At 35.2% G+C, this 25876-nt stretch overlaps 1 protein-coding gene across 3 annotated transcripts in view; it reads left to right on the top strand.

Moving 5' to 3' along the window:
- Positions 1–829: 829 nt before the first annotated feature.
- The window catches only part of LOC136032067 (uncharacterized), a 46130-nt gene continuing 21083 nt past the window's right edge, over positions 830–25876 (top strand). For 2 of the 3 annotated variants that reach the window (XM_065712191.1, XM_065712205.1), the window contains exons 1-2: positions 830–999; positions 22218–22948. In XM_065712191.1, coding sequence (XP_065568263.1) covers positions 22229–22948 — 720 coding nt within the window. In that variant the 5' untranslated portion in view covers positions 830–999; positions 22218–22228. Of the gene's footprint in view, positions 1000–2210; positions 2414–22217; positions 22949–25876 lie in introns of all 3 variants that reach the window. The other variant, XM_065712196.1, reaches the window with a different exon arrangement.

The raw sequence follows: 25876 nt of genomic DNA, 5'->3' as shown, positions 1-25876 counted from the left end.
TGGTGCACAGTGGATTGATTTTCATTTTTCCCTTCAATTTTAGAAAATATTCCAAATCTTTATCTATTTTATCAGGATGACACCTTCTTAGATGATTTTCGAGCTTCGATGGTTTCATAGAGTCATTGCTCAAAGCTTTATTGCTTAAAAGGCATATGGCAACCGCTTTTCTTAAATTCTGCTTTTTTTTAGTAAATTCAGTAAGTAGCCTACTGAGGTTTGTTAAAATTTCAGTTCTGGCCCGTTGGCATAAGACAAAATATATATTTAATCACAATTAAAAACAGATCACTGCGGATAAATTACACTAGCCTAATCTCTGCAAAATCTAATCATTATATTTTGAATTAAGAATGGTTTCTGAGGCAGAAGAATACTGTTTTTAGTTTTCTTTAACTGTCAACATATTTTTCACTAAAGCATTCCTTTTACTTTTAATAGTTAATTTCTTACATGATTTATTCACTTTAATTTACGCACTATATCATAAAATTTTTTTGATTTATGAAAATGCCTGATTAAAAAAAAATAATAATAACAAAAAATTAACAGGAACTTAAGGGAAATGCTAGAAATGGGGATAAGCCAATAGGAGTGGTAACCGTTTTTGATTTGCCATAAAATTAACCTTAGTCCTGCTTTCAAACCGCCCACATTTACAGAGGTAGTGAATATTATCGTTCTAATTGCCCTGTTAATCACAGACAAATGTTGTATCAGAACCCTTGTTTAGCCGTGCTTTTCCGGCGTGTTACAATATTGAAGAGCCCGTAAGATGAAAAACTAAGTTTTTGCTGGGTTGACACAAGGAATCTGAAATGATTTTTTCAATCCCTGCTGGGTTTTTGTTAAGCCCAGTACCTGAAAACACAATTCTTGATTCAATGATTTGAATTGGCATATTCGGCAAGATATTTTAAACACTATCACTGTGCTAAATGGAGGAGAGAAAAATGTTGTCTTGTTAAGAAGTCTAGAAAAAAGTCTTTCAAGTTATTAGTAAGTAAAAATAATAGATGATTTTTATAGTTCTTGCAATTTAATTGATAAACTAGAAGATAACACACTTCAAATTAACTCAAGTTTCGGAATAGGCTAATTATGAAGCAAACTGTTAACATGTTTGCTTCTCAATAGTCCTATTTATGCTGCGCTAATACCCGGGTCTGTATATAATTTGGAGAATATATTTAACCTTGAAGGGTTGGGTAGGGGGAAATAGTTGATTGGCATGTCTTAATGATTAATATAAATAGTCTATAGGCCTGAATGTGCAGTTAAGGCTACTATAAAAACATGATAATAGTATACCTAGAGAGTATAAGTCTAGGAAACCAGCTATACATAAACAAACATGTTAAGAAAACAACTCATATCATAATATACAGAGTAACCCTAGTCAACACATTGTGCAGGGGGGGAAAACCTTTATAATCTATCCTTTCAATGTTGTACAATTTTATTTAGTATAGCCTATTTCTGAAAAATAATCTGACTCCAAACTCATTAGACCTGTCAATACACCCAATAAGAGAGCCTCTATGCAGAATGACCTGTGGGTACTTTCCCATTGGGCAACTTTGTGAAGGCTTGAATTCAGTGTAAATAAATGTCAAACAATCCACTTTGGAAAGAAAAATGAGAAATGCCCTTCTCATATGTTAGGGATGGATGGATCAAGACAGACTATTATCTTGTCTGAAGTAGCCTAGAGAGAGAGTTAGGGGTCATAGTTGACAAAGAATTGAAATTCACTATACACACACAGACAGCTGTAGCCAAAGCACTCCAAACCCTGGGCATTATAAAAAGAACAATCACTAGTAGGTCACCTATGGTGATGACTAAATTATTCAAGGCATTGGTCAGGCCTAATTTGGAGTTTGGCATGTATGTTGCTAGTCCCTTCAACAAAGGCGACCAGCAGAAGTTAGAAACAGTTCAGAGATGGGCTACAAAAGCAATTTAGGGATACAAATATTTAAACTATCCATCCTGTTTGAAGAGGCTGAAACTCCCCACTCTTGTCTATAGATGTAAAAGGAGTGATATTATTATGACACATAAGCTCCTGAATAATAACTCTCCATTAAATAAGCTATTTCAACTTGACCAGACTTGAGTTGAGTTGCCAAAACTAGGGGACATAGTCAGAAACTATATCAGAAGAGAGCTGCCACTAGACTATGCAATAACTTCTTCACTTACAGAATAGTGAGTTTTTGGAATTCTCTCACCAAAAAAGCAGTCACTACCCCCAGTACTGCTGCCTTTAAAAGAGCTGTTGATAGAGAATGGTCATCAAAGCCATGGTGAACTGAGTGGGATGCCATTAAGATGTCCAACCATCATCATCACTAACCATTGATTCTACAGGATTTAATCCTTATTTTGCTGGAAAATGCAATTTAAGGTAATTTAAACCACATTTTCAATTGCTCTATGTATAGGCCTATAATTAAACAAACTCAATACCATCTAATTATTTCTCACACAAATAAACAGACTAATAGTGACAAGCTAGACTAGATGGCATTTGGACATTTGTTTACAGGCTAAATGCTTTTCAAGACTTATAGAATACACACATATTTAGAAATATGGTAGAAAAACTAGAAGTACAAGGAAAGAAGTGAAGATAAAGGTTTTCCCCCTAGAAAATGTGTTAACTAGGATTATTTTGCATATTTTGAAGTAAGAATTGTTTTCTTTACATGTTTCCTTATGTATAACTAGGATCCTAGGGTTATGCTTAGATAGCTACCTCCACTCAAGGAATCATGTTAAGAAAACAGTTTTTACTTCACAGTATGGAGAATAATGATAATTAACACATTTTGAACATAGCTAACCTTTATCTTCACTTCTTTTGGTGTTTTACATTTTTAATGCCAAATTTCTTTAAAAGAGCATGGATTCAATAGAACTATTTAAGTTTTAAAATCATGATGAAACAATTGCTATCTACAAAACTGTCATTGTCTTATAGATGGTATTTATCCTGGCTGTTTCTGTTAAATATCAAGGAAGGGGAAATTGCCTCTTCAAGACAGCATTTTTGCCCCTCTCAGGATTTTGACTAAATTACACTACTGGGGCTCAGTAGTCTACAATGGTGGTCAAAGTGCTTTAGGGTTGAAGAACTGTAACATCAATTAGATTCCAATGCCTTCATGTAAATTTGATCCTGGAGGTAGATATTTTGCTTACCAAGATGTCAAATTCCATTTGTAAGCACCCATCATTGTCGAATCCCAAGAATTTAATCTCTAATACAACTAGTTACTAGGCATAGTCAATTATCTATTGAGCAACTACCATCAGTTGCAGAAACAGATGAAACTGAACTGGAACTGTTTATAGTTAAACCTTGTATTGTAGAAGGTATTGCTGACCTGAAAGAGAAAGCTAAATAATTCAGGCTCTTCTTGATCTCAGCCAGTTCAAAAAGCAAAAACAGAAATGAGCCCAGAAGCATCTAGTAGCAACCACATCCAATCACAGGCACTGGAAACCATTTACAAAACAAGGTGAGGTGCAGTTAAAAGATGAAAATTCCAGGTTCCCAGAAGACTATGTTATGGATAGCCTACAAAAAGGGCTGGGTGATGACAAATTTGAATTTGAGGCAACAGGAAATAATTTTATTTTAGGAAAGAAGATGCAGCAAAGAAAGCTCTTTTTATGAAGGAATTGGCTGGGCCATATATAGAAATGAAAAAAACAAGATTCTTTTCCAAGGAATTATAAAAGGTATGCCAATCTACCTTACAGAGGAATAGATAACAGGCTGTGTCCAGTCAAAGTTTGAGATTGATGCAGCTGTGAGATAAAAAGATGTAATGGGGAGGAGTGAGAATTGAAGGATTGTTATGCTGTAATGGTAATATTTATATTTTGTATAAAAGAACTTACCTACCAACATATGGTGCTTTGGCAGAAATAGAGACATTTTTGTGTACAAAAGAAGAGTTCTGCAATGCTTCAGTTGGCAGAAGTATAGGTATTTGGATAGAAATTGTTAAAAAAAAACAAAAAAACTCTAGTATGCCTGACACATGCAAATAAACATCAAAGCAAAGGTTGTCTGTGTAAGCAACAGCCATATGAGGAGAGATTGATCAGCTGCAAATTTACTAATTGTAAGCAAAATAATTCTTCAGTATTATGCATCTGTCTACTGAGAAGAGAAAATAAGGAGAGTTATAGATAAGTATGGGATTGGATTCAAAAACAGCATTTAGAAGTTATGCACAAGCATTGCAATCATCTCTATGTCCAGAAAAAAATATTTTAAACAGGACTACAACAGAGATTAAAGAATGATTTTACCTGAAAAATATTTATTGGATTGTTGATTACTCATGGACTATTGGAAATTGGGAAACTACCTTTTAATGAAAAATTAGATTGACTGTGTCAGATGCCAGAGCAAATGATTATTGAAAAAGAAATTGTTCTGTCCAGGTAGATGGCATTCTTACCAGGCCATGGACTATTTGTTAAGTATTAATGAGTTTTCTGAACCATCCTTCAAGTCTATCACAATTTGAAGTCTTGTTTTGTCCTTTGGCTCTTTCTACACACCTATAAATAGCTTCTCTGACTTTTTTTTTTATCAATATAAAATGAATATTTTTTTAATGTATTTAAAATCATGAGTACCAATGCTGACAGTTTTTTAAATTAACAGAACAAGGCTGCCTCTGTTCTTTTAAAAGAACAAGCTGATATACTTGCAGTTATGGAAGTGTGCACCAAATTTAGCAATACCAAACTTACAGAATCTTGCATCAGCACCAATGGTTATAAACCTTTTTTAAATTTATTGAAACCTGATTTTAGGAGAGGAGTGGCTATTTTTGTTAGGGAGGAACTGTAGGCGGGTGTTATTATTGCCACAAACAATTGTAGACCTTGGATTGAAACAGTGTGGTTACCTATAACTATTGATAATAATATAATATGCATTGGATGAACATATTGTAGCCTTTGTTCTCCAAGCCAGATTAATAGCGAAAATGCCCTTTTGGAAATGGAACCTAATATCCTAAAAATCAAATCCTTTGAGACAGTTATAGTTGGTGATTTCAATCTGCCAGAAATTTTATGGATTGATGGATATGGGTCATCAAAAATACAAACTACAGGCTCTCCCTTTGCATGTTGTCTATCAAACAATTATCTATACCAAACTATGAATGAACCTACAAGAATTTGTAGTGATCAGAATTCATCCCTTCTTGACCTACTTATTGTTTCTAGTCCAGAGATATTGATAAGCAATGATAATCTGCTCCCCCCCTTTGGAAAAAGCAACCATGTTACAATTCTCCCTATAATTAATATTTACAGCAAACAAACTACTTATAAACATCACTCATGTATTGATTACAAAGCTCTATGTAGAGATTTAGCATGTGTTAACTGGAGCTTTACCACAGATGATGATCTTGAAAGTTCTTGGCATATCTTCAAAACTTTATTACTTGGTGCTGAATCAAGACATACTAGCATCAAGATGATTAGACTGCCTAAAACACTGCCGTATCTGACTATTTTTATTTGTAATCTCATCCAAAGAAAATCCAAAGTATGAAAATAAGTACTGCAAAGATAGGAACTCCTGTAACTTCAAAAGATACCAGGTAGCCAGAAATCCTGTTACAGATAGCATTAAAAAATTAAAATTCAAATTACGAAAATAAACTGGCTTAACATATCAAGGTAAATCCCAAACTCTTTTGGAGGCATGCATTAACAGAAAAACCAGGTTGACATTCAGTTCCAGATTTGTGGGAAAATGGATATGTGATATCCACACCTGAAAATAAAGCAGAAGTCTTGAACAAACAATTTTCCTCAGTATTTCTTGATGATCAGGATGTCCCACCTCCTGCACTCTCTTCTTACCCAATCACTACTGCTATTCCAGATATTGAAGTAACTGAATGCATGGTGAATAAGAAACTTGCTTCAATTAATGTAAATAAATCTAAGGGTCTTGACAATATTAATCCTTGGCTTCTCAAACATACTAAAAATATCCTAGCTGGCCCATTAGCTGTAATCTTCCAAAAATCAATCAAAGCTGCACAACTTCTGGTGGATTGGAAAAAAGCATACATAACTCCAGTTTAGAAAAAGGGAAAAAGAAATTCTGCTGCAAATTACGGGCCAATCAGTATTACCTCTTCTGTTGTCAATATGACTGAAGGAATAATAAATGATGCTATTATTAAATATCTTGAAAAGAATGGCATCCTTCACCATTCTCAACATGGTTTGCCAAGTGGCAGATCTGTTGACACAAATTTAATGAAGTCTTACACTCTTGTAACAGTTCTAATAGACAGGGGAATTCCAGTTGATGTTGCCCTCTTTGACCTAGCCAAAGCCTTTGATAGGGTCTGTCATGGGAGATTGATTGTCAAGTTACATGCTGTAGAAATAAACAACCAAGTTGTTTGCTCAATTAAGGCATTTCTTGCTGAAAGTACTCGACAGGTTGGAATATTCACATCTCATGGAAGGCTGACATATTCCAATTCAATGCTTTTCAAGAGTGTTGTGCTGCAAGGTACTATCCTTGGCCTTACCCTCTTCAATATTTTTATTAATGATGCCCCTAGTTTGGTACCAAATTCCAAATTTATTGGTGGTATCAGAAACCAACTTGATGCAGATGTTTTCAATGCAATGTAAATGAGCTTAATAATTCGGCAAATGTCTGGTTATTGAGATCCAACACATCTAAATGCCATGTTCTTCATTTTTGAGAAAATAAACTTATATTTTGGGTACACTCTCAATGACCTACCACTTGAGGCTGTTCACAAGGATTGAGATCTGGGTATCATGGTTAATGAGAAACTTAAGCATGATTCTCATGCTGCTATTGCTGATTCATCAGCTAACCAAACCCTAGGAACAATAAAGAGAACTATCAGCAACTGCTCTGCAGGAGTCATGACAACCCTATATAAAGCTCTTGTTTGACCTAAACTTGATGTTGGCATGACACTTGCATCCCCTTTGTACAAAAAATGACAAATTCATCCTAGAAGCAGTCCAAAGGCAAGCAACAAAATTGATTTGCAAATTCCAAACAGTCCCCTATTTTGAACATCTTCCTTGCCTCAAACTACCAAGCCTAACATATAGGTTTAAACGTGGGATGTGATAACTGCATTCGAACTTATTTGAACAAACATTGTTTCTGATTTGCTCTTGTTTGCTGCCACCTCTTCTACCAGATGTCACTCAAAGAAACTGTCTAAGATGTCATTCAGACTCCACCAGAGAGATCAATTCTTTTCAAACAGAAGCACCAGCCTTTGGAATAGACTGTCAGAATATGCTGTCTCTGCAACTTGTCTTGACACTTCCAAATCAAGAGTGGATGCTGAGTGGAGTGATGTTGAGTAGAAATATGATTTGGAAGCCCACGAGTCTTCAACTTGTCTTCAATTCTTCACAGAGCCTACAAGGAGGAAATCCTTAGATTGCTCCAAGCTGTAATTTGAGGTAAAAATGAAGCTTGGAAAGATTAATCAGTTTGAAGTTTTGACAGTATGTCAAGTATTTGATATATTAGAAAATCAAACAGAAACTTTTTGCCCATAAATTGTTGATTTGGAATGCCTGCTCAATTGTTAAAGAAAAAAGAGAACTGTTGTCGGACTATTTTATTGATAAGGAGACAGATGATTTCTACATCTAGGAGACTTGGCTTAAGCCTACAGTAAATTGCCCATTTAATGGTGAAGATGGTGGAGAAACAATTGGAGTCAAAATATATTTTAGAAACAATAAGCATGTAAATATTATATTAATACATAACCTACCTGGGAACAATAATAATTGGACAAGAAATAGAAGAACCAACAAAGAAAATTCCAGCAAATGAGAATATAGTAATGACCAGTGATTTTAATAGACATAGCAAAGTGTGGTGTAAGTGTACTGTTCAAAATAATTCTGGAACTAGTATAGAAAATTATTTGAGTTGCAATCCTATTTGTTAGGCAGCCTCAGCTGGACTATCTACCAGGAAAAATCCCTTCACAGGAAAAACAACCACTATTGATTTAGTATTTGTACTTCCAGTATGTATCCCAAACTAAATGCAGACCATGTAAGAGAGAGCTTACTTATTTGTGACCATTGCCCAATAATGCGTATTTCACAAGACAAATCCCTCCTGCATACCAGCCACAGAAAATATTTCCAAAAGAAAGTGTAAGTTGGAATAAACTTTCAAGAATATATAAAGATTTTGACATGCAGTCAGTCATAGAAGAAGAGATAAATCTAAATTGAAAAATTGAGCTGTTTCAAGTAAAACTGGACCTATATTGCCCAGGCAACGTGAAGTGTTGTGGCAACCTTTGTTTGGCTTCGCCAACTGAAGTGTTGCAAGAGCAACAATTTGGTTTTGCTTCTTTGCCATCGATCAGTAATCACATGATCAAAGGCTATTCCTCAGCGTTGAAAAAACGACGACAAAATAGTATTGAAAGAAATCACTAAATTGACTTTGTAGCCAGTTGAACTTTATCCTTTTCAATTGTAGACATCATGATGGATGAAAACTCAGAACAATATCTTATATAATCTATTTGGTATTTTAAAGCTATCCTTAACTTTTCAGGATCAAAATACCATAGACGAATTCTATAAATTATTTCAAAACTATCTCATTGTTTTACATTCTCGTTTGTGCTTGTTTCTTCACTATTGGTTAAAGGATGAAGTTGTCAGCCTATCAAAGTTTTTAAAATTGTGTGCTCAAACAAGAACGCAATCAGTTATCACATGACCAAAGGCTATTCCTCAGCATTGAAAAAACAACAACTACAAAATAATATTGAAAGAAGGGACTAAATTGACTTTGCAGCCAGTTGAATTTTATCCTTTTCAATCATAGACATTGTGATGGATGAAAATTTGGAACAATATCATATATGATCTAGTTGGTATTATAAAGCTATCTGTAACTTTTCAGGATTAAAATACCATAGGTGACACTAATTATTACAAAACTACCTCATTGTTTTACATTCTCGTTTGTACCCATTACGTAAACACTTCTTTCTGTCAGATTTAAAGAGATCGAGTACAATGTGCACTAATTTGCACAAATTTCTAGCCCAAAGTGAACAGATTCTTACTTACAAGTCCCTCTCCCATGATAGACATCAAGTTCACTGGAAACAAATAAATGGGTACACCAACTAGCAAAAGTTGCAAACCCCTCATCGCTGAAGATGATTGTAGCCCAACAGCGATTATTACTTACAAGTCCCCTACATTTCTTACCACTGGAACCAAATTGGCTTAACCATCAAATGCACTGGAAACATAATAATAGGTACACCAACTAGCAAAAGTGGCAAACCCTCATTGCCAAAGATAATTATGAGCTAACAGCCGTTTCTAGCCCAAAGTGAACCGATTGTTACTTATAAGTCCCTCTCCCGTGATAGACATAAAGTTCACTGGAAACAAATAAATTGGTACACTAACTAGCATAGTTGCAAACCCCTCATTGCTAAAGATGACTTTAGCCTAATAGCAGATTATTACTTACAAGTCCCCTACATGTCTTACCACTGAAACTAAATTGGTTTTACACTGAAACACACTGGAAACAAATAACAGATACACGAACTAGCAAAAGTTGCTAACCCTCATTGCTGAAGATGATTATTACCTAACAGCCGACTGTTGCTTACAAGTCCTCTATATGTTTCACAATTTGTATTGGCCTAGATTTTCGTTTCAGTATGTACCTTGCTACTGAATTTGTCAACCCCTTGAAACTTTCAAACTGGTATACCTCATGAAGGAATTTTTGTACAAAAAAATGGATGTCATATACTTTGATCAGCTCATCATGAGCTATTGATTGCCGTCGAAAAAAATTCTATCTGTCTTAGTTCAAAAGTTGATTTTTTTTTGCTGTAGGCCAACTTTCTAACGTCACCACTTAGAAAGGAGCAAAGGATAAGCTCCAATTTCTTTAGCAATGAGAGAACTTTTAAAGTTTATTAGGCACATCTGATACCATCTCTCTATCGCAATCCCAAGTCCGAAAAACTGAATGATAAACTCAGCTGAAATCACGAACAGAAATGGGTAGGAACAATAGATGACAGCACTTTCTGACCTCTGGGGAAATGCCACATTTTTGCTTTTGTAAATTTTTCTATTTATCGCTCAAAGAAGATATATTGGTTGTGGGGCCGGGTAACTGCCGCATATATTTAACACTTGTAGATTTTAGTCCATCTTCAATTTGAAAGTGGTGCCTGCCTGCTTGCCTGCTAGAACGGAGCTTTCCACTCGAAAGCAGAAACATGGTTTGATGGAACAAAAGCTTGGCTGCACAACTTCAGATACTCCTCTCTGACATAGGCTATATAACTCCACTTCACTTCGCACACCATAGGCTCTGGCTCGTGGACAAGCAAAAGCCATCCTTTTTGGCCCCAGGCATGAGTTCTGCAGAGCCTTCTAAAATGTGATGTCATATTCATCAATCCGGCCTGAGGTCCACACTTTCCGTAAAAACCGCACAGGTTAGACCCTTATCAGTGTCCAGGAATAGGCTGAGATATGCGGCATAGGAAAAAAAAAAAAAAAAAAAAAAAACGGGACAAAACCAAAGTGTTGCTCTTGCAACACAAATAGTGGAATCAGCCAAAATAAGAATTTCCTATAAAGAAGTGAAGTACCAGAAAGAAAGTATCTAGTTGAATGAAAACTGTTCAAATTCTAAACATGAGTTGAAAATTGCACAAAGAACTTAACCTGGTATGGAATCTAGATAATCATATAGAACACAAAAGTGCATTTTTTGTTTGCAGAAGATGTGTTCTTGAGGCAAAGAGGAACCCTTGGGAAAAATTTATAATTAATCGGAATTTTCAGAAAGCTGCATCAAGAGTAACAAATAAAAAAAAAAAAATGATGTCAGTACAATTTCTAGAAGCAACCCCTCCCCCTTCATTGTATTTGGAAATGAGACAATTATTGAAGATGATCAAAAGGCAGAAGCAGCTGCTAAATATTGCAGTCACTTGTTAATAAACAGACCCTAGTGTGTTAAGGAATCTAGAGACAGACTGGACAGCAGCAGAACTAGGAAGACTTGGATTTTAAGATCAACACATTAAACCATTCATTAAACAAGAATTGGAAGAAACTACTAAGTATTTACTAAATACTCTCCCTGAACCAGACAAAGCTTTGCCACAATTTGTGAAAGCTCTACCTGACAGATGAAAAAATATTCTGCTGGAAATTTTAAATGAAGCATGGATACATGGATAAAGATGCATCTAAAATGGAGAGTTACATATATATTATACTTTTACCAGTCCTTGGAATGATCAAGGAAAGAATAGTGAAGAAGCATATGGAATATGTTTTAGAATATAATAAATTCAATAAAGATATATAATGTGGATTAAAAAATTGATTGATACAAGAGGCCTTATTTTTCATTCAAAATGGGTGTATTAAGTTGACATTATTATTGGACATTGAATGCACTTTTGACAATATGTTGTATATGAAGATGATTTCAGGAATTATGGATGCAAATATAAAAGGTCAGATATTGCCATTCCTAAGGGCTTATTTACATGAAAGAAAATCTAAAGTCAGGATGGGAGGATTGTTGTTGGAAACAATAGTATTACTCAAAAGAAAGGTTCCCCAGGGATCAGTATTAGTTCCTGACATGTTCAATTTTGGGTCACATGACATCTCCATAAATGTAAGTGAAGACAGTGGTATTGTTTTCGCTGATGTTTTTTTTTATTCTTGGCTTATGGCAAGGGTTACATCCCATCTTAAGGAGATTGCTAAATGCATGATATGGATATTAGAAGAATGGGAAAGGATGCCAACCTGATTTTTTTTTACTTCTATAACAAGGGCAATTATATTCACAAGGAAAAGGCTAGAGGACCTACCATGGCTGATGCTGAATGGAAATCCAATTGAGTAACTCAAGGAATTTAAAATTTTTGGATGTATTGGTGATAATAAATTAAACTGGAAATCTCATATGACCAATTTTTGTTCTACTGAAAAAAACCTACTATAGCTGATGTTGAATATGGTATATATGTTGAATATGGATATATATAATTGATATATATTTGGACGTATTGTTGGTGATAAATTATACTGGAAATGAAAAGTGTAGCCTATTTGTCTGGTGGTGGTGGCCTATTTCCTGAATTCTTACTTGAATATTTTGAAAATACATATCGCCTAAGATGGATTATTGTTCAGTAATATATGGGATGACCTGCCAATATACACTTGCTAAGTTGAATTTTATTCAAGACACTGCAGTAAGGATTACATACCGAGCAAGATACACAGTGCCCATTTCATTTCTACCACATAGATTACATTGGCTGGTCTGGACACAAGAAGAAGGGTGAGAACAGTTAAATTTATTTGAAAAATCTGGACTGATGGAAAAGCCACCCCACAGAGTCAAAGATAATGAAACCAGGCTGTAATATCACAAAAAAAAAAAAAAAAAAAAAGTCTGAGGAACCAGTAAAATTGTTTTGAGGCTGGAATAGAAATTCGCAAAAATCTAGGAATTAAGATTATATTGTCTGAAATGCTCAGAGTCAAAGAAAAAAAGGAATTTCCACCGTGGATGGCTCAGAAAATAGTTTACAATTAAGAATTTCCCAAGAGCATGCTTTTGAATGCAAATATATCTTTCCACAAATATATCTCCACGAAAATTGTTGATATGTCTGTAGGACTTTTACAAAGTTTCAGAGAAATCATAGAAATAAAAAAGATCATATATGGGGGTGTTAGTATTAATTAAAAAAAACAAGTTTTTTTAAAACTGAAAGTAAGGAGCGATATTAAAACTTAAAACGAACAGAGATTACTCCAAAGGGGCTTTTTCTCCTCAACGCCCTGCTCTTTACGCTAAAGTTTTACTCTTTCTCTTAACTCTACCTTTTAAAACAGTAAAAAAACTTTAGTGCAAAGAGCGGGGCGTTGAGGAGAAAAAAGCCCCTTCACATATGGAGTAATTTCTGTTCGTTTTAAGTTTTAATGTCGCTTCTTACTTTCAGTGAAAAAGCTTGTTTTTTTTTAATTTCTGAACGTTTTTGAATTGATAGATGTTAGGATTTTGGCTCTCTGCACATAAATAATTAAAACGAAATTTGCATATTAATTTTTTTTGGCTAAATGGCTTTCTCATAGTTTTAATCGGAAGATTTTGAGAAAAAAAAGAAGGGGGAGGCCTAGTTGCCCTCCAATTTTTTGATTACTTAAAGAGGCAACTAGAAATTTTAATTTTTTACGAACGCTTTCAGTAGTAAAAAATATGCATAACTTACAAAAAAACTTCAACGAGTAGTGATTTACATAATTATCCTGAAACAAGTGATAACCTTTTGAACGAAAGGCAAAGTAAGGTCAATGCTGTGAGAAGTCAATGGGCTGCAGCTAAACTAGCAAATGGAAAAAATCCATTCAATTTATAATTCATAAAATTGTTTCATTAGCCTGAAAGACTTTTTTAGGGGTGGTGGACCTGGGGTTTGGTGACCCTCTTTTGTTTTGTTAAAGTAAATATAATTTTCACTTTTAATTGATTCCCATTTATACAACGATTGTTGCACGAGGAAAGGAACCCATGGTTTCATTATAAATATTTGCTTTGGTGTTGTCTTAAATTATTACCATCAGTGCTGAAAGTTTTGTTTATAATGTGAGTTGTTCTTTTTGATTCATTGTTTTCTTTTGTGTTTAGTTGCTGTTTTTTTTGTGTTATGTTTTTAAAAAAAACTTTTTTTTCTTTTTTTCTGTTGTTTGTAATTTTTTCTGTTAAGAATGGCTCCTGGACGTGAGGCTGAAATATTCGGATTATTTTTTATTTTTTAGTCTGAGTGTAGTTTTGTTTTTTATTTTATTTTTATTCACTGCTTTATCGAAATTAAAACCCGTTTTCTCTTTGCTTAATTCTTCGTATTGTGAATAAGTTTTTGTGAAGAACAACGAAGCTGTGAATCAAGTAATCACAATGAAGGTCCCAAGGTATAGAAGCAGAAAGAGAACCCTATCACTGTAAGATTCAGAAAACATCTTTAAAAAATTATGAAGTCCTTATATTATTCCTGGAGGTATTTCAATTTACTTTACCCCCACCCCCCTGTGCAAATATACTGTACAAATTATACATTTCAAATGCGTTTTTGTGTTTCTTGATTTCATTGATGTTTGTTCTTTGCTATTAAATCTATTGGAACAAAAAGTGACATATAAAAAGGTGCATGAAACCTGCATAATTTTGTCTGTATATGTTCACATAAGGGGGGAGGGGAAAAAGTAAAGTTATAATGCTTTTAGGAATAATATAAGTAAATCCTTTAAGATTTTTTTCACTTTTATTTTTCTGAATTTTATCGGCTATTGTTTCCTTTTGTGTGAACCTAACTGAACATCAATACTATGTAAGTATTTAAAGAAAATTTAAAATACCTTACAGTATTTTATAGTGTTTCTCTCAGGGGAACAGCAACGCTATATTAATACCCTTCTAAAGCGACATTTCTATATAAGCTACAATTTCGTTTTTTGAGCAGTTCTGCTGCAAGTTTTGAAATTTAAATGTGTATTTGTGTTTAGTGTATTAAGAAATTACCCTTCTGAGATTTCGCCACCTGAGAATGTATCACATAAGAGCAAAGGGATTGCCATGTGTCAAAAATGTTTATACCAAAATCTAGAGAATTTTCAGATTATTTGTTTTGTCATCTAGATTAGTGTAGTAGTTACTAAATTCTTTATGGGTTAAAAAATTATTACTAAATTAAAAATTGAAATCGAATTTAAAGTTCCAAATTAAATATGGTTATTTTGTTTTTAAGTGTTATGATGAAAATTGTGCATTAAAGGGATTAGTATCAAGGAGAATCAATACTTTTTCCATTCCTCTTTTTGGCATTACCTCAAATGGTTCTTTCCACCATTTTATGCTTGGGTTGACCCCCCCCTTCCCATTACACATGGGTTCAAGTTATGCAAGTTGCTTCTTGTTAACATATAAGGTTTTTATGGAAGGGGGCGTATAAACATTAAACTTAATTCCCTTAGCTGTTCATGTAGTATTGTAGATACACCTTTTTGGATAAACAAGATGCACATTTGATCTTTAGATTTAGTTTTGCATGTTCCTGAATGTTGTCCTAAGTTTTAACTTAATACCCTTAGTCTTTTTGAATACACCAAGAACCAAAAATTTCTCCCTACTTTGTAATAAAAACTTCTGCATGTAGAATTGGCAAATTGCATACATTGTAATCCTTAACTGAAGTTTTTTTGGGGCATTCTATCCCTGGAAGTGTAGTTACTAGACCCTTTGACTGTATTTAATAAAATCAATTGTTCAAAATTGTTGATCATTAATGATAGGAGGGAGCATCTAAAATGGAAAAGAGGGGCTGGTAACCCTCCAATAGCTCTTAAACATCTTCTGTAATTTTCAACTTAATACCTTCAGTCGTTCCTTAGACATTGATAGTACATCCTTATGCCAGTCAGCATACACACAGTGTGTTTTATTGTGTTCAGAATACCTCTCCAAAGCTCTGGGGGGGGGGGTTATGTCATCCCTTATAGTTATTTGAGCTTTGGAATATTTCGAATAAAATATCTTTATCGAAATTTTGATGAAATATTTTTAGAGGCATTACAATTAAAGACATGGAGAGGGACTGGTGGCCCTTTAATCACTTTTCAACATCCCCCCAACATGTCCTGAAAGTTTTAAATCAATACCCTCAGCCATTCTCAAAATATTACAGATCCTTCTTTTTGATAAACTGGATGCACATAGTGGCTTTTGATTCAGTATAACATACCCTTCAAGATTCTCCAAGGGTTTATCTTAATTCTTTTGCCTTTCAGATATACCTAGAATCAACTACCCCTATAGCCCTGGGTCTATGGGGGTGTTGCATCCCTTTTGATTAGCTCTTCTTAGGTGCCCCCTTAACTCAATACTTATTGAAGTTTTGGAATTGTTATTTTGTTTAAACTAGTCAAAAGGTGTAGTTCCCTTTTTAAGAGTCAAAAGTGATAGGAGGGGAAATATATGTAATTGCTTTTTTTTTGGGGGGGGGGGCTATTTCAGAAAGAGAAATTTTCCATGGAAAGAATTATTTGTGGGAAGAGTCTTTCTATAGGGAATTTTCCAGGGGACATTTTTAGAAGGGGGTGAGGGTACAAGAGATTTTCTGGCATGATTTGAAAAAGAGTTAGAAAATGAATTAGAAAAAACTAGTTTTTTCAACTGAAAGTAAGGAGTAACATTAAAACATTAGAATAGATAGAAATTATTTTATATGTGAGGGGGCCTGTCCCCTCCTCAATCGTTGTTAATAACACCAAAGTTTGACTTTTTGTTGCAATTCTCTAAGAAAATTTGCTCAAACACAAGACTTGTTGATATTGAATAACCAGTATTTTAAGAATTTAGCATAAAGAGCAAGGGGTTTAGGAAGGTGCAGCCCCCCCCCAATACACAGAATAATTTCTGTTTGCCATATGTTTTAATGTTGCTTCTTGCTTCCTTTCGAAAAAAACTTTTTTTTTGCATGATATTTATTAATTGATGAAAAGATCTAAATATTGCATTAAACATACTTAATTGCAAATACCAGTGTGATTAGGACATGCGTCTTTTGTTCTGTAAGCTTGATTCAGGTTTCATGTTTGATCTATCAGACCTATCTCTAGCTCAATTCCAAATTTTCGTATGCATATTGATGTGCGTTAGTCTTAAGTTACTGCCATTTCCCTCTGACTATTTAAAAAGAGCTGAATGCGATAGAACTCGTTTTAGCTTCAAACTTCTGTGGCCTTCAGAAGCTCTAATATCACAAACTATTACAAGAAGAAGTGCAGATCAAACACAAGGAATGTCAGCTCATATGTTGGTTGTCTACTATTGTAGTTTTGCGATGATTACCTTAAATTACCTTAAATCGCATTGTCCAGTGAATAAGGGATTATCCTGTAGGTACTGGTTAGTCAAAATGTTGAGCCAACGTTTTGGCTGCATCCTATTCTTGAAGCCATGGCTTGGACAAACAATTTTTGTCCACAACTCACTTGAAGGCCTCCAATCTAGGGGCTGAGACTGCTCTTTCGCTTAGGGAGTTCCAAAGCCCTAATTGAGTGAGATAGGTGTTAAAAGATTTTTTAAAAATAAGCCAGAAGGCAAATAATAGTAATAAGAAACAAGAATTTGCAATGAAGATAGGTTTTCTTGATGTGAGGCCCTTCAATTTTTTCTAAAACATAGGCTATTTTGCAAATATTAAATTACAAAGATGGAAATCTAGAGGGGAGGGGGTATACCTAGCTGGCATACCCTTTAACACGCAAAAAATTACTTAGACCAAAATATTTTCATTTCTTTAATACGCCACTGCTGGTGACCCCCTTCTTTATATTGGAAACTTTAATGTCGGTAGATCTTCTCCTGGCATTTCACCTCCAATTGCTGATTAGGGTAATTAAAATATTCCCTTTAAGTTCCTAAAGTGCTTTGACCCTATTCCTTGTGTTAGAATTCCAAACTGAAATGGAGATTTGTAAATAAATGCATAATAATAATAATAATAATATTTATTTCTAACCCACTTACATCAAAAAGATAAATAGTGGAGTAAAAACTTGAAGAAAAACGGAAAACAAATAACAAATAAAAAAACAAATAACAAAAAAACGAGAGTCAACAATAGACATTAATCATACAAACGGATCAGACCGTGGTGAGGCGACAAACGCCGATACGCCGTTTCTGAGAGCTTTTTGTGTAGATCAGTCAGCTTCTCAGTAATATTCGGAAGATGGAACTTTTTGATTATCTTTCGATTCTTATACCACAGAGGAAGATAGAGAAGAAATTTACAGAAACGGAAATAAGAGGATCGAATATCACTAATATCTTTTTTCTTAAATATAGGGTAAAGCCCAGAAAGGTAAAGAACAGAATGATCGGAAAAAGTAGAATAAAGCTTACCAAGGGCAATACGATTGTATTTCCCTCGATTGGCTACAATTTTAGAGTAACCAATCTGGATTTTCACTCTAGCATCCCAGACAGCACGCTCCCGAAGAGTTTTAAGATTTTTCGTAAGTGTAATACCCAACCACCGGATCGAATCTACATGAGGGATAGAAAAATTTTGAAAAATTAGAGTCCTAGGAGAAGAGGGAACATTGAAAGAAAGATACTCACATTTATCAACATTAAGCGAAAGACCGATTTTAGTAAAAGAAGAAGAAACCTTATGAACCATCTGCGATAGACTGAGTTTAGACCGGCTAATTAGAAGAATGTCATCAGCATAAGCAAGGTAAGAAATATCACTCAAACCAACAAAACACATAGAAGAAATATTCTCAAGAATACCAGAGATACAAAATTTGAAAATACTAGGAGATAACACTCCACCCTGCCGTACGCCCCGACGAACAAGAACATTAGAAGATGAAAGGGCACCATTAGTTTTAATTCGAAGATAAGAATTACTATACCAAAACTTTAGAAGAAAAATAACTGAAAGGTTAATACCGTGACTATAAAGAGAGTAAAGAGCCTGACTATGTACAACACTATCGAAAGCCTTAGAAAGATCAAGAGCACAAATATGAAGACCATACCCTTTAGCCGAAGCATCTTTAAGAAGGAAAGCAAGAGCACGGTGAGCGTGCTGGCACCCGATGCCAGACCGAAAACCAAACTGATTCTCCGCGAAATTAGCATTCATACTTATGAAAGGAAGTAGGATGTGTTCAAGGATTTTACTAAAATTACAAGCAACCGGTGATAGGCCTGTAAGAAGAACAATCCAAAGGAGTCTTACCTCGTTTAAGTACAGAAGTGACAGTTCCACACAAAAAGCTGTCAGGAACGAGGGAACAACAAAGGCACATTTGGAAAAACAACTGTAAATGGAAAAACAAAGACGGGCAATTTATTTTTAGATGACAAGCACTGATACCGTCAATATCAAGAGAACTTGATTTCAATTTCTTAACAGATGCAATTACAGCGTCAACTGAAACGGGAATAACTTGTGCCTGAGTCAGGGAAGGCGGGAGAACCGAATCAAGCAGTTTCGAATAAAGCGCGTGCACTGCATAATTCACTTTGGAAAATATAACTGAATAGTGGTCAGACCATGCAGAAGGCGTAATGGGGCAATTAGGATTTGCCGAGTTATTTAAATTAGCTGAATTAATCACTTTGTCCCATTCTTTCTTATTGGTAGGATATTCTAACCCTTTGTAACGGCTCGATCGCAGACATTTTTTAAACTCACGCTTAGTTTTTTGTTTTATTTCAAACACATTCCCAGCTAATGGTCGACCGTTAGCAACCCATATACGCAGCCACAATTTGGCTTTATTTTTCACACTTTTCAGCTCAGGGTCACACGACCAGATTGGTTTCCTTGTACTTTTCCTCACTCGCTCCCGAGGGACAGCAACCTCCTCAGCGCGTTTTAAACACCACACGATTTGGTTGTAATAATGATTCAGATCGTAATTACTTTTAGTAGGACTAACACTCAGCTGGAGTAGATGAAAAGGTACACGTAAAGAACCAAGGAGAATGGCCAGGGTTGAAATATATAATGGCATATTAACATTTTTCCAATTACTCCGCACAAACCATTTAGAGGCAGGAGCACAAGCCTGGTCAGTACTATCTTTTCTAATCGAAAAGCATAGCGATAAAGGAAGGTGATCAATATCTTGCTCATCTTCGTGGACATGCACTGTTGAAGATGTAATGAACGGGGAACAAATCACGTGATCAATATCCGATAAGCTGCCGGAATTATGCACATACGAGAAGGGTAGATCCTTCGCAATTATTCTGTAATCAGGGAGACAATCAAGTAGGTTCACAGTACGAGCGGAATCACGTTTTACATCAGTGTTCATATCTCCAATAATAATAAATTCGTACCCATTTTTGCTTATACTTTGAAGGAGAGTTTTCAAACTAGAGCATGCTTTGGAGAATTTATTAAGCGATGTCATATTCTTCCCATCGTGAGGCAGGTAAGTGTTTATCAATACAGTTTTACCAAGTCTTATAGCCAATAAATGTTCATCAGAGAAATAGCATGACGGGGACAGAAAGCTGAGCTTTTGTTTTATAATACATGCTAAACCCCCTGAAGGCCTTCCAAAAGTAGATTTAGCATTTGTTGTGAAAACAAAGTGGGCGGAACTGCGGCGCAGGAAATTAACACTCGTTGCGGTCAAAAGATGTTCCTGAAAGCATACAATGTCAAACTTACTGTACAGTTCATCAATGGTCAGGTCCTTGTTTTTTGTCCCATTAATATTGAAGGACACGAGTGATACTGATTCAGACATTAGTTTGTTTTCGGTAACTTGCGACTGACAATTGCTTTCAATTTAGGGCAAGTGAGGCTAAACGAAACATGATCACCTCCACAGTTTGCGCACTTAGGTGACAAATTGCAAGGCGAGTCTCTATCTGAAACATGAGGACCGGCACATCGCGCACATTTTGGTGTAACACTGGGACAAGACGACTGGAGATGGTCAGGGGATCGGCAATTGTTACAGCACCGGGGAATCGCTTTGAACTCATAAACACTTAGGATTTCGTATCCAACTTTGAGACCATATCTAAATGCTTCGACTCTTGATGTTGCATCAGAGAATTCAAGTTTTACTGCAAGCGATTTCCCTAACCTAGAGGCACCAGAAACACCAGGGCACGATATCAGGTGGGACAGTTCAAAATCAGGCGGGATTCCCTTCAGGAGTCCGTAAAACTTCTTGGTTAGAACTTTCGCAGAAGAGCCAGTAAACGCACTAGTCACCGATAAGCGGAAATCTTCAGCAACTGACTTATCTATATTGATAAACAGTTTGTCACGAACAGGGCGAATGCTAGTGATTGATTCGTGTCCATCAATCTGATCTATCAGATCTTTTCGTTTTATTGGGTCCGAAAGGGTAGATGGAAGGTTCGACACAACAATAGTAGCATGCGAGTCGGGAATTGCAGGTTTCGGCAGTTGCGGGTAATTCAGTTCATAAGCATCCAGCTTGGTGGCAACAACCTTGAGTAGTTGTTCCACGCGATTCACCTTTGTTGACAGCCTAGAGTACGCAACTGCGGGCAAAACCGGTACCTCGGTTGAAGACTTGATCACATAAATCGGAGTTGATACCTCCTCAGAGTCCAGTTTCTTAATAAAATCAAGAATATCTTTCACATTGTTCGCAGAAGCTTTCGCACCGATGCGCCGGGGGCAATTATCATTTGGCGCAACATTCGCCCAAAATTCGCTTTTCGCATCAGCAATAACACCGCATTCAAAAAAGTCTATTGCGTGTTGAATAATAGTAGCTTCTTCAATACCTTCTTCCCAGTTGTTTTGCAAAAAGTTCATTACCGGGCAATGCACATACTCTCTGTTATCCATTATCCTTTACTGGGAAAAACCAGTCAAACTGGTCAAAGAGCACGACTGATTCATGCTTATGCGTCACTATAATCCCTATTGCGAAATTTTGATTTTCTTCACAAAAAACCTTACTGGATTAATAATGTCCATGCAATATCCAATTTAGATGTTGACACTTTGAACTCTGAATTGATACTATGTTAATATATTTTTTTTTAAAACAAAACAAATGTGACAATTAAAAGCTATGGAATTGTCTGAAATTCAAAGAGAAAGTAATTTATGTTATACATAACAACAGTTTTCTAAGTTTAAGATTCAACTGAAATTTTGTTTTCTTCTTTTTTAATTAATAGTTGCTGATCATTGGCTAGAAAAGCCATTCTTTAAAATTGTTCCATAGTAGTGGATACCTAGTCAACAGCAAATTATCTCCCATGTTTTATGAGAGGTTTCTTTCTATAAAATAATGGTCAAGCTATAAAATGCGGTTTTTCCAAAAATTCGATGGAATATTTTTCTGGTTCCTGTCATAAAGGCATTTTTTAATTAAATATTATGGGGTTGACTAAGTCTTAACTTCTGAGTTTGAATTTGTGATCAGAGCCTTATATATTTTTTTGCTGTTGCTAATATAGAACTCTATGGATTTATTGCATTATTTTTTGTTGTTGCATATTTCAGATCCAAAGATCATGATTGCAGCTGTAGTCCTTGCCAAATGGGACAATGTAGTTGGTCCTAGAACGCTGAAAGTATGGGGACCAAGATCAAATGATGAATTTTCTTGTACCACTGGCTTGAAATTCTCATGGGCAGGAGAAGCTGGGAATGATACAGATGAATTAGACGAAGCTTGGGAAGCAGAAAACTTCGAATTTGACAGAGAAGAATCTCCTGAAATAGTATGTGTTAGTGATAGAAGCTCTTCAAGTAGTATTGTTGTTGTCTCTTGTGGAGCATCAGAGCAAACTAATAATAGTGATTCAGTTAGTGGAGCATTTGATTCAGGACAATTGGAGTCTAGTCAATATGCAGTTCTTGAAACTGATTTATCTCATAATCTTTTTAACTTGAATCTACCAGAAGAGGAAGGTAGAATGAAAGTGTTCCTTTGTGATACTGTGAAATATGTAACTGAGCACACTGTGATAGCTTGCCTTAGTAAACCAGGTATTGAGGAGTTGAATCTCATTAAATCATCTTACTTTGTTGTTCCTGATTTTTATTCAGTTATGATTTGTTCAACATTTTATGTCGATGAGTATGTTACTGATTGTGGGACATTAGAGACTTCGTACTCTGTGTCAGTTGTTGGTGATATTGAAGATGAGAATATGTTCATGCTGTTACGAGAGTATATTGAATGTAATCTTAAGGAAATTGCTATGTTCATCAAAGCCTTACCTGAAATAGTAAGTATAACATGATTAAATGGGTGCAATAGTTATTTCTCATGGTAATATATGTTTATTTCTATTCAAACACCCTGTGGTTACTTCGTGAAATTATTTTTTGTGTATTTAATTTAAATTCCAGTAGCTTTGTTGCCATTTAATTCTAAGTAGTTAATCCTTAGAAGATCTTTAATTTCTTCTGTAGGATCAGATCTCTAAAGCTTTGAAATTGCAGGACATATGGTTTAATTTCTGTTGGGTAGTCATAATCTCTTTGCCTATCCCTGCTTCCCAGTGAAGAATAATTTTTATATCTTTAATTTTTCATTGAAAGAAAAAAGAATTAGGGTTTAACTATTCATAGGTTGAAATATGAATATATTGAATCAAAAAAGGAAATGAGTGAATCCTTGATTCCATCTTCCTTGTGAGATGAATAGTGGCTGCTTACCTGCTTGCATATTTTAATTTTTTTTCTAAATTATCTGGTGTTTATCTAGATAATACATCTCTGGTTCTCATATATGAATAGAAACACATGAAAGATGTACTTTAATACGAACAACCTACCTAGGATTGCTAGTGCTGTTGTCATACAGCTATTCTTTCCATCGGTTGTTGGGTGCTCTCTTAAGGTGTAAGATCGCAGAAAACAAGTTGTTACTTAAAAATACCTGATTCTTATTTGTCTAAGTTATTTGAAAATATTTTTCTTTTATTAAGTAAAGTAAGATCTTAGTAGTTTAATTTGCCAAAAACATGTCTAAAATTTGTTGAGGCATGTTTGATAAGGGTAGTTTCCTGCAACAACTAAGAGGATCGGTTCTAGGCTAAGATTACCTCAGGAGAACAAATTAAGAATGGCTGATTTTCTCTTTTTATTGTAAAAAACTTTTTTTTACATAAAATAGGAGAAAAGAAAGTACAAATATTAGCATTAAATTAATGCCTCGCTAAACTGAACAAATGACAAAGGAAGGGTTTGTTTGTGGAGAACCAAACAAGAATAAAGCAGAGCATCTGAAAGCTAACAGTACTTTTGTAAATACGATCTGTGGTTTCTTATTGATAGTGTTTTGTTTAGGAGCTTTTCTTATCCTGGTAATCTCTAGTAATGTTTTCATGGGCTAATAAAGCCAGGGCTAAGGACTGAAATATAAGAATCAGATCCCATAAGCCTGCGAAAATGCCTATCTGCCCCTTTTCCGTGACAGGCTGTGTTCTGAGCTCATTTTCATATATACATCAGTATATTCAGAAAACGTCATTAGACCCTTTTTTGAAGCTCGTTGTAACAAGATTTGTCAGTGTTTGTAAGTCTATACAATTTCTTTCCAAGCGAGATCTTCTGTTTTATTTTGTTGCAGAGTCTATTAAAAAAAAAAAGTTGTTGATATAGCAAAGAACAGGCATTTATTTAGGAAGAGAAAAAAAAAATAAGGAAATTAAACACCACCTAATATTTGCAGTTGTACAAACCAGAACATACTATATTAGAACTAGCATGTCTATATTTTTATGCCTTTTTATCAACTGAGTAGTAATTGGAATAAATTTTGTCATAACTTGAGGCATAAACTGTTTTTTTTTTTTTTTAGAGAAGGATATTAAAAAATAATAATGGTAAACCAAGGAAAATACTTGCATTTAAGTGGTTGCTCTGAGTGGTTGTTTCTTATTTTTTTTTTCATCATTAGACTGGTTAAGTCCTGGACTTTGATTGGCTGCTTCATTCCTGTCTTTGAAATGCTTTAATGCTCATATGGGCCTTTTGGGAAGCGGTTCTAGTCATAAACTTTATCAGCACATGGAGTCAAATGACCTTTTAGGCGACTACAAATATAGATTCTGCTAGAAACGTTCAATGCTTGACTGCCTAGTGGCCCAGTAATAGGAGTGACTCAAACTTCTAGAAAGTGTATATAACATCAGCCTATAGTCATTTAAGATCACTAAAATTTTTGACTGAGTGGGTATTCTAGTTTACTAAGGAAAATTATGCGTAAGGTGTCAGCAGATGCCTTTTAATAGTGATAGAGAGGAGATCTTTATTAGCTCTTCTGATCGTTTACTGCTGATTATTCACGACGGATTAACTTCCCACAAATTCCCAGTAAAGACAGGCATGCCCTGGGTAGCATCTTGTGGGCTGGGATTTCCTTCTTTGCATAAATGACGCATGAGACAAACTTTCAAGCCCTCTGCATAACTTTGTCGACACACAGAGCCTTCTAAAACACGAAGATCATACCCAACTCTCCTTAACCCTGCAGATGGATCTTTCAAAAGCGAAAAGTGACCTGATGAATGGATGAACAATTTAGAGGTGTTGAAAACAAAGGAGCTGCTCATATTCTGATTGAAAGTACCACTTATACATTTCAACTCTATCTTCATAAACGAAGCTAGAAAGGGAGTCGACAATCATCATCTCATAAGAATTTACTTCTCCACAGATCAATCTTAGAAAACCCAGCTCGATTTGGTGAGGACATCCCATGCAAGAAATCTGGAGACCACTCTTCACTGCAAAAACCCTTTACTGTCTTGATAAACAGTCTCACTGAGCAATTATTGCATCATACTCATCTCTTCATATAAATGTCCACTGTATGCTAATGTTCCAAGAATACTTTTGACCCCACTTTAAAAAATTCAGAATAGGGCAGGCTCACTGGTTACCTATGAATCTCCCTAATCTGTTAGTGATTTTTTTTTATATATAAATTCTCCTTCTGTAGAGCTTTTTTAGGATTTTGTCCCCCCCCCCTTCTTCAACAGGCAGATATGGATACAACAGGGGCGGATCCAGGATTTTCCATTGGGGGCGCATAATAGATCACTTCAATAAACTTACGAACAAAGAAATACACGCAATTAAAAGGGAACCTCGACAGTTATTTGTTGTAGGTAGGTAGTGGCAATGGTCGTAAGTTTAATCTAAAA

The sequence above is a fragment of the Artemia franciscana genome, chromosome 1, assembly GCF_032884065.1.
Source record: "Artemia franciscana chromosome 1, ASM3288406v1, whole genome shotgun sequence".
Lineage (NCBI taxonomy): Eukaryota > Metazoa > Arthropoda > Branchiopoda > Anostraca > Artemiidae > Artemia > Artemia franciscana.
This window is presented reverse-complemented; position numbering and strand designations above follow the sequence as displayed.